The sequence below is a fragment of the Eurypyga helias genome, unplaced genomic scaffold (assembly GCF_000690775.1).
Source record: "Eurypyga helias isolate BGI_N326 unplaced genomic scaffold, ASM69077v1 scaffold22991, whole genome shotgun sequence".
In the NCBI taxonomy this organism is placed as follows: Eukaryota; Metazoa; Chordata; class Aves; order Eurypygiformes; family Eurypygidae; genus Eurypyga; species Eurypyga helias.
Window position 1 is genome coordinate 1 of NW_010231807.1, and position 10,300 is coordinate 10,300.

A 10,300-nucleotide genomic window follows, 5' to 3' on the forward strand; every position below is an offset into this window, starting at 1 on the left:
GGGGGGGGGGAGGGGTATGGCTTTTTGGGTTAGGAGTAAGATTTAGGGTGTATTTATTTACTTTTTGGCGAGGGGTCTGAAAGATCTGAGGACTCCCTCTTATCTTCCTCTTCCATGGACTCCTCATCCAGCCCCTGGGCTCCCAGCACCCAGCCTGTCGTGGGGCACTGCATGGCTGGCAGAAGGCAGCGATGGGTTTGTGTGCTAGATAATGCTGCTCTAAAAACCCAAACTGCATCCTGCGCTGCGATCTGTGCTTCCTCACCAAATCTGTCCAGTGTGACTGCTCGAGATGAGATAAGCTTCGGTTTGAATTAAAAAAAAAAAAAGAAAAATCCTGCTCTCTTACAGTTTTAATCTTATGTCCAGGGGACAGAGCAAGCCTTTTCTATTTCTGAGCTATCTCATACTGAAAAACCTTTAATATAAAATAAATAAGATACCCATTAATTTCATTTTGGTAGGCAGGATTGAGACCTTCAAGGCAGGACCATCTACTGGTACAGTGTTCTGTCAGGCCTAGTTTTCCTGAAGAGAATTGGGAAATAACCGTCTAATCTTTTGAATCAAAGTCTCTGTGACTCCTCAAGTATTGCTTTAGGGCCTTTGGCTGTAAAAGCTCTTAAGCAAGACATGCAGCAGAGGCTGATGATTAAGCTTTTAATATGGAAGCTGGAATACTCCACTCTTCACAACAAACAAGGCGCAGATGCGAATGCTTAAATCATGAATTGTTAAATCGGAGAATTGCTCAGCCACTAGGCCGGAGAGGTTTTGACTGAAGTGCATCTTAACTTGTGTGCTGCAGAGGCTCGCAATTCTTCCCCCAATTCCTTTCTTTGTTTTGTTAAGCAGTCTGCTTCTTACTAGGACTTCTGAAGCTGTTGACCCAGTATCAAAGTTGGTGAAGATTCTCTGGATTGCAGGGAGCTTTGGCCTCTGCTCTGTGAAACGGAGGGGCTGAGAATCCTGCTTTTTCTTCTTGGTGCATATGATGGTTAAAGGTTTGGCGTAGGCTTTTTTCTTCTTAGTTTTGGTGGGGATATCTTGCAGTCAGCTCAATAGACTACTAGACTCGTCTTTAGACCTTGGTCTAAACTTCTGTGTTCATCTACCCTTGTTTAGCAGTGCGATGCTGTAGCCAGTTCTCAGTGAGTAGGAAAGCAGGGGGGACAGTGCTTGTCCCCAGGGTGGGGAATAAAACCCCAGTTTTAATATCTCTGTGTGGAAAAATGGAGTGTCTTTTAGTGAGTCTCCTATATTTCTTCCTCCTTTTGAACTCTGATTTATATTCTTCATATCAAGTGTGATATCCCTACTACTTGTTTCCCACCCTTTTGCTGGGGTGAGAGATGGAGGAGGAACAGGGCCACAGGATAGAGATTATTATCAGGTCTGCAATTCTAGTATCTTAATATTGCGTGGTAACCCTCTGAGTTGGAAACTTCTGAGGAACACCTGGAGTGGAATCTTGATCGCGGATATTTTTTTGTGGCACGTCTTGGAGCCTTTGGTATTATGACAAACCTGATTCTTCTAACACTGATGTAAAAGAGGATGGAGAAGAACTCAAAAGGAAACAGGATAACGCCTCAATAGAGAAAAACTATCCATTTCCTTTAGTAAATAGACTTTCTGCTTGGCCAGACTGTGGCTTTAGGAGAAAGTTCTCCTGATAAATTTAAATTGATGACTAAGTTGATGTCTTGCACTTCATTCTGTAATAGGCAGGAATCCCTGAGCGATAAATGATGAATCATGTTTTTTTTAGCAGCTTCAGGGCTGTATACAGGCCTAGGGGCAGGATTACTGAAACTGCTAATGCGGTGGTCTTCTTGTGATGAAAACTAAACTTAGCTCATGACCAGCACTACCTGTTCCTAAACCGTCTAATTATATAGACAGACTTGTAATACTGAGGTGATATTTTCAGCTATTGTACTACTCGGTAGCTGTGGTGGTGCTGGGCTGACATGGAAACTGTAGCCTAGAGCTTCTTGATACAGTGCTTACTGCCATGCCTTCAACTTGTACATGCCTCCTGTACAACAAAGTTGACCTCTCCAGCCTTTTACCATCTCTTTGCAAGGCATGGAATACCCTTGCTGTGAGCATAATGGAACTGTAATGGTCTCTACTGCTTCATTTTCCTGCCCTTCCCCCTCTGTTTTCCTTCTCTGATAGCTACTCTTACACGTCAGTCATGTCCTGTGCTTTGCCAGTCATGTCCTGTGCTTTGCGACAATGCACGTTTTACTTTCAGCCTACGGGAGTAGGTAGACAATGATTTGATTCTTTAGAACAAGAATCTAAAACTACTGAACTAGTGCCACTTCACTAATACAGGCTGTATTGTTTCTTCCACCCTCCCCGCCCTGCAAATTCCTTTAAGAATGAAGCTAATGTGGTGTTTGTTTTTATTATTTCCCCTACAACTCTGTAGCAGTAGGCAGCTGATAAAAACCAAGGTCTTCACTAAATCAGCTTGTGCCCCTTCTCACAGTTGTATGGCAGCTGTGCTGCCCATCCTTACCCTAAGCCAGGGCACTGTCATTGAGTGCTACACAGATATTTATTAAAATCAGTGCCTCCCACAACAGCTTGCAACTCTCCCTCAGTTACTGTGGATAATAAGTAACATTTGTGCTTTCACCAACTCTGACAAGGCTTATCCGTCTTGTAGTTCAACCTTCACTACTAAATTGATGTAACTTCTAGGCTTTTGTGGCCATGTACTTGCTAAAAATGAGTTTTAAATCTGACAGCATTAAAAGGTAGATTTCAGAGAGCTGCATCTAGGGGAGTCTTCATTCTCTTCTGGCATAACGTCTTCCCTGCAGCCTCAGCTTTGATGTCTCTTTCCTTTGCCACTTCTCTGAAGCATCTGCTGTCCATCTGCACAACCCCTAGTATTCAGCAAGTGTGTGTCTTACCTTTTTCCTCTCCCAGGCCACTACCTTAGCTGCTCTTGCCAAAACAAAGACTCCAGAGCAGCAAAGTGCTTCGTTTCTCTAATGCCTAATGAAAGATTAAGAATAAGTGAGCAAAACACACTGCTTTAAAACATATGTTGCATAATTAATATTAGTACATAACTTCATAAAGGTCTGGTAATTCTGTGGGAAGGAAATCTGTCTCCTCTTCTTCTCAGAGCAATAGTAATAAAGAAGCATTGCTAAATCTGTGGACGCTACCTCTAGTTACAGCTACGTAACCTTATTGGAGCTAGAAGTATGGTGTGAGAGAGAGAAGGGAGGCAAAACTTTTGTCTTTAATACAAATGAGGAAGGGAACATGCAAGTGCTCTTACCTGCCCACCGCTTGGAACATGGTGAAGCAAAAGCCCTTTTAAAAGGGAATTTTCATGCTTGTTTGATGTAATGACTTAACCGAGCTGCTCTAAGTGAAAATATGTTGTTCTCAATGGCTGGAAGTTTCCTCCCCAGTGCCTTTGTTCAGACTTGCCTGGTCACGTGCAAAAGAAAGATTTAACAGCAACTGCTGAATAATCACTGAGACAGTCATGTAAAATGGAGATTATTTAAGGATGGAGCTTTGCTTTTGTGTGGCTCCTGCTCCTGAAGGCTCCTTATCTTGCACAAAGGATGCATCTTGCCCTAACTCTTTTTTAGTGTTTTTCCTCTATGGTATAGCCATATATTCTCCTGCCATAAGTCTGTGCACCAGTGTGCAGATATGAAAACTTGTCAAGAAGAGGTGGTGTGGAAGTCGCTGAAAGCAGAGCTCTTTGGGCTTTCCTGCACCTCTGGAAATCTAACCTGTCTTGTGATGCATGTAGGGCAGAATCCAAAAATATGAATCCAGTAAAAAAAAAAAAGTGTCTCATCTTAATCTGGTTTTGCTGGTCAGAGGTAGCTGCTTCTACCAGTACTGCTTCCCACAGAGCTGCACACCCAGCTGCTGCATCTCTGCTGTCTTCTGATACTGCTTCATCAAATATAAAGTGTCCCATGGTGCTGCTTGGCACAGGACAAAGCCTGTGTCCCTGAAGCCAGGCGGGATGTTCCTTTTATTTATTTTCTCCCTCTCTTTACTTTGTATTAAAGCAGATGCTGAAGGAAACCTGGTCCCTGGAGGGCAGCAGGAGTGCAAGTTGCCCTGCAACGATGCTGGAACTGAATCTTAGGTGACAGCTTTTCCTTGGAGTTTGTCCCAGCTATACTGGATGTCACAGCAACCTATCAGCGTTGTGCCTTCTGCCACAGAGAGCAGTGCAGAAGATCATCCAGCTAGGGCACTCCGAGCTCTGTGCTGTTAGCACCCCCACATTCTATTTAGTCCTGTCATGCTGACTCCTTTCAGGGTTGTGAAAGTTCAAGGTTTTCTTCTCATCAGAGCAGTGTAAACTCAACTTATCACCCTGTTTCCATGCTAATAGCTCTGTGCATTACACTTTTAGGTGTTTGAAAGGTCTCATAAATCCTTGCTAAAGGGAATTACATTTAGAAAGTGTCTTGTAACATACGTAATGGCTGGTCACTTACCTTGTCTCTGCCCCTTTGAAAGACTTCCAGCCTTCTTGCCTCAGCATGGATTTGACATGTTGTGTTCTGCTCTATCTACATAAGGTCAATATCAGTGTTGGTGGGTCAACTATAAGGTGACTTCTCGGGCTGTTACACAGCTCCCTCTTCCCCAGACACTGGTATTCTAAAATAACATGTCCATGTTTTTTCATTTTTAGTTTTTAGCTCTTGTGTGATGAGAGCAGCGTGCCAACAGATCTGAGCGAAACTGGGCTGCCTTCCTGAAAAAAATGCCATTACTGGAGAAGAAGTTTCTATATACGATTTTCTGGGAGAACCTTAGTGCTGTGAATTCTGCTGTGGGCGAGTCAAGCAGTAAAGGGGAGCTTGGCATGTGACACCCTATCCAGTACTGTAATCAACAGCCTTGAAGTCTGTGGACACATGGCTGATAACTTGAATACCAGTTTTTAGTGGCAACTGCTATCCCATCTGTTTGCATGTGGCTCTGAATGACTTCATTTGATACTTATGTTCACTGTTTCCTTGTACACGTTGGAATGCAGCCTACTTCAGAAAACATGTAATTCAAAGAACTTTCCCCAAGAAAGTGGGACCTTTTGAATTCATTCTTTTTTTCTTCACATTCCTTACAGCCAGTCAGTTACACAGAACCTGCATAATAGAAGAAAAAGTTATAGAGCAGTGAAATCTTTGGTCTTTTCCGTATAAATATGGAGGGATTGCTCTTTACCAGTTTCTGAAGTTGTAAAGAGAGTAGAGGGAAAGGTAGGAAAGATGAAGCTTTAGGGGTATTTACCAGACAATGGAAAAAGTAGAGTGGAGCTCTGCCTAGTCCTCTGTTGCTTCGATGATTATCCTGCCCATAGATTTTTGGGAACAAAACTTGTTGCTGTGAGTTGTCTGAGTATGTTTGGCCGTTTCTGCTCCAAGCTAGCTGTGATGTGGAGGTGACTTCTACTTTAAGAATCTCCTACATCCCATAGTAAGTATATAAACCAGACACTTGTGTGGTCCAGTCATGAGTCACCCTCCTTCTCCTGCTGCAAAGGAGCGCAGATGAAACTGATTTCTTTCCAGAGCACTACTGTTCACTTTTTCCAGCCTGGAAACACAAGATTGACAATTCAGAGCTAAAAATAATCTGTCTGGCTACAGGGAGTGACTCAGAAGCAACAGGCAAGCCTGCCCTATCACCACTTTCAAAAAGCCCTGTTGGCTTTTCAGCATGAGTAGCAGAAGCAGGTGGGGAACTAGTCTGAATTTTAATCTATTTCCACCCAGTAATCCTGTCCTCTATTGGCATAGCTGACTTAAAGAATCAAAAGCCAGTCTCTGCTCTGAAATAATTCTTGGGGGTTCTTCCTTCTCTAGGAAAATGCTTTCTGGCACTGCAGGTAAAGTGTTGGCGTACCAGTCCAGCAACAGATTTCTTCCGCCTGTGCCGGATATGAAGCACAGGCCACAAACCATAGCATCCCCCTTAGCAGTGGGGTGGGGTGGTGAGTCATGGTGCCTGTTAGTTTTGGAACAGTAAGACTGACTGCAAAGTCTACAAGAGGAAATTTTGACTACATCTGTCTTTATCGGGGCACTGTTACGCTGCTGTCGTAGTTGTAGCAGCTCAGAGCTCATGGCTGCTATGTAATTAGATCAGTGCACATAAAAGCAAGTAAATCAGAATGCACGTGAAATCACATAACTTATTACTATATAAGCGAAATATAGTAGATCCTGGACTTCATGTGACTACAGAAACAAGCTAAACAAAGTCATTGCTGAAGGCTTGATGCTAAACAAGTTCTACATACTTGGGCAGGTGGTTTGAGCAGGTGATGTTCTTGCCCTGGCCCAAAAAAGGGACTTGCTGTTTATAGTCCAGAGCTGACCCACTCGATGGCTTGGTTTGCTTAGTAACTCTAATAACAATAATAGAACACAAACCCCAGCAGCAACTCTCTTGCCAGGCCTGGCTCTTCCTGCAAGACCTTTGTCCCACACTCCAGTCCTTTATGATTCTCTGGCATGCTTGCTTGGAACTGGGCTTCCATCTGTTGTGCTGATGGTGGTAAGCTCCTCCTACAGGTCCATAAAGCTGTTTTGTCTGGGTGTCAGCCACTAAGAAGGTTTATTCAGAAATAGTGAAATAACTTCCTTTACTCAACGTGACCTATATTTCCCATGTTTTTTAAACCGAGACAAGATAATATGAAAAGTTGCTTCATGTGGAGGCCTAGACTGATTCTGGCCTGGTCATGTGTGGGGAAAAGATGAATCCCTTGGGCGGCTGCTTGTTGGCTCCATCTACTCTCAGGATTTGCTAACTCTGGGTTTGATATCAAGTGAATGTGTTGATTGTACATGTAGGAGGGTTTATGGCAGTAAACTGCTTCTATTGGTGAGGTGTTGCTGCAGAAACTCTCATTATCCTGAGCTGTGCTTAGGAAGAGAACAAAGATAAGGTTGTCTAAATTCACTGCTGAAGGTTACTTGTTCAGTTTCACTTGTTGCTTTATTTAGCTTCTGCCTAAAAATCGGAGGTTGATAAAGGTCTTGACAGCAACAACTGGTGTCTTAATGCCTTCCCTCCCTCGTACTAAGTTACCAGTGAGCTAGGTGTTTGCTATGTGGACACAAGTCCTGAAGGCTCAGAACACTTTCTCTTTTTCCTTTCCAGATTTTTGAGTCCCCTGAATATGCTCATTGGGGGTACTGTGGTGGTGCTGGTGTTCATGGGCTTTGTGTGGGTATCGCACAACAAGGATATACTCCGCAGGCTGAAGAAGCAGTACCCAACCACATTTGTAGTGGCCATCATGCTGTCTAGCTACTTCTTGATCTCTTATCTGGGAGATGTCATGGTGTTCATGTTTGGGATCACACTTCCTCTCCTCTGTAAGTATTTTTCTTCTTCTCTGGTGGGCCAGGGACATGTGACTTGAGCTTTCCCAAATAAGTCTGTGGAGTCTAAATTGGCCATTACCTTTACTGTCTCTATTTCACTGATTCCAGAACAGAATTGGGGGGAAGGGGACACACAAAACAGCACAAGCTATCTTTAATGTTGTTATTAAATGGGTACCTGTGGTTACCATAAGGTCATTGAGACTTCCTGTTCTTCCAGTGATGTCATGGCATTGGAGTGTGTCTTAAGGCGAATGCTGCAGGAATTATGCATTCCTAGGGCATTAACAATTAATAAGCGTGTTTCTGTCATGCAGTGATGTTTGTCCATGCTTCTCTGAGGCTCCGGAACATAAAGAACAAGCTGGAGAACAAGATGGAAGGAATAGGCCTGAAGAAGACCCCGATGGGCATCATACTGGATGCTCTAGAACAGCAAGAGGAGAGTATCTACAAACTGGCTGACTACGTATCTAAAGTGAAGGAGTAAGCAGCTGCAACGTGGCATTTTTACCTGTTGCAAGAGTGTAGTTGCTATTTACTATTGTTCAAGCTTGCTTTCAGTTTGTGTACAAAACAGGAAATGCACGTGGTACAGATTAATAGCTGCAGGATACAGGTATCCCAAGGTCTTCAGGGCTTCTCTAAGAACATAAGAGCAGCAACTTTTTTCTATTGTATAGCAAAATGTTCTGGTGTTTACACAAATACATACTAACTTAGCGTGTTTGCTTGTCTCTTCTTCTGGGGGGTAGAGGAGGAAGAGATGGAAACCTATGGAATGCAGTCTCCCAAACTGTCTTGTAGCAAATTTGTCTGTTGGGAAGAGTAACACCACTTTCATCTCAGTTTCACAAGATGCCAGTTTAGCCAGTTCATGGTGGGTAGCACCTTCAGCCTGGCAGTGTTCAAGGTGAGCTGGAATGTATCAAAAGTAGGTATGACTTGCATCCTCCAAATCTCACGTGAGTGGTCTGTATCGAGGCCACGTTGCTAGCGTTAACTGGCAGGTGGGTAATACTGTGCAATACTCGTAACGAATGTGGGTTCCTGTCCTCACCTCACATCTCTGCTTTTGCAGCTGGAAACAGTCTAAATAGATCTAAGCATGAAGAGTATATATATGGCACCGTGCCTCTGTCGGTTCCAGTACAACGCACCTTTGTTTTCCCTCCAGTCTTGATCCATAGAAACTGCTTTTCCCTTCAGGAGAGACAGAACTTCCTCACATAACAGCTCAACTGTGTCCAAGAATAGGAGGAAAAGAGTTTTCAGACACATTGGAAGAGCCAGGTTTCTACCCTATTGGTGTTTTAAAATACTTTAGGACTTACCTTGTTCTGCTTTAGTCTGTATAGGCTGTTTTGTAGATGAAGGTGTATGTGTGTTCTCAAATGTGGGTCAACTTTTTCTTTCTTCTTAACCAGAATGCAAAGATCTAAGTAAAACATGCGTCTTGCTGACTCTGTACTTCTGACACTCTTCAAAGGAATAAACTGGATTTCAGGTTTACAAGTAAAAGCAATAAATGTCAAGATACAGTTTTTGAAAACCCATTCCAAATTCATTAAGATATTTGCCTGTAACAACTCCTGAAAGTGGTGTGTGGGATTATTTTTGATCTATTTTAACTGCCAGCTCTCATAGAATTATCTTGATAACAGGAGCTTACCAACACTGGGGGGGGAGTTGTCCAGGTGACACTCCATTTCGAATATTCTCGCATTTCTCTCTTTTCTAACAAAGTAACTCACAAAAAAGCAAGGATCCTTGAAGTTGAAGCTTTTATGTAACCATGCTGTTTTCATAGTGAACCGTGTAGAAATCTGAACATGTCATTCCATTTAAGTGTTAAGGTGATCAGTATTTATTGAAAATGTCTGTATATTCCAGCTGAAGAGTCAAGGGCCTGTTCCCCACTTGTAGCGCATGGTCTTTGTTTTTTGAAAACTGTTTCCACACTTAAAGAACTTAGTAGCCTATGACTTCATCATTACTGTAGAATTTTAAACACTGCACAGTTATGAAGAAAAATAAATTCTAATGGTGATTACTGAGTGCATTTATTTCAGGTTGGGAGAAGCGGTTGGAAACTGGAGCGTGTCGCTGTGTCTGTGGTGGGCGAAGCTCCCTCGAGTGATGCTGGGGGATCTGCTGTCACCCTGCAGCAAAGCCACGCATGCGATGAAGCTGCTGGCTTCGAACGCTCTATATCTGTATTAACTTTGAGGCACGAGAGGCCTCCGAGCTGTGGAACATTACAGCCCTGCTCTTGCATCCTTACAAAGGCTTCTCCGCAGAGGTGGGGGTACCCAGGCGTTTGTTCAGGCTGTTTCATACTGTTATATAACTCTACTTAAGTGGGATTGCACATTTCTTTTAATTACCTGAGAGGGATTTCTGCTTCTAGGATTACTGGGAGCTGTGCTGTGGGCGGTGCTCGGGAGCCAACTCTGCAGCTGTCAAACGAGAAGTGCAGTCTCTGGGTCTGGCTGCCTCCTCCTGCGATCACTCAGGGCTGCTCCGTGGGAGAACACGGATCAGAGCAGGGCAGCGCAGGTCCTGCTGGATAGACCTGGGTAGTACGTGCCAGACGCTGCTGCTTTGGCTGCTGTTGGGTGTAACTAATTTGCCCCTGCCAGCTTGAGTTGGAGACCGTAAAACACTATCACGTATTTTCCTTTGTACTTCCCTGGCCCAGCTGCTGCAGTCTCAGCTGTGCTAGCCTGACCTTGAAGGCAGGATGGAGAGCAGAGTGCTCCGAGAGCTTTCGGGGGGAGCTGCTTTTAGCACTTGTCACTTGCTGCAGTGCGCCATGTGAGGGCTGGGGTAGAAGTACCACCTTCCCTCCTTCTCCTACTTCATCCTTTACTAAAAGGGAAGGCTGT

At 43.8% G+C, this 10,300-nt stretch overlaps 1 protein-coding gene across 1 annotated transcript; it reads left to right on the top strand.

Moving 5' to 3' along the window:
* Window positions 1–7,185: 7,185 nt before the first annotated feature.
* ARL6IP5 (ADP-ribosylation factor-like 6 interacting protein 5) lies at window positions 7,186–8,134 on the top strand (the record flags this gene model as incomplete). Its single annotated transcript, XM_010161228.1, has 2 exons — window positions 7,186–7,403; window positions 7,730–8,134. Coding segments are annotated over 2 exons (391 nt in total), but the record flags the coding sequence as incomplete, so codon positions are not given.
* Window positions 8,135–10,300: the final 2,166 nt, after the last annotated feature.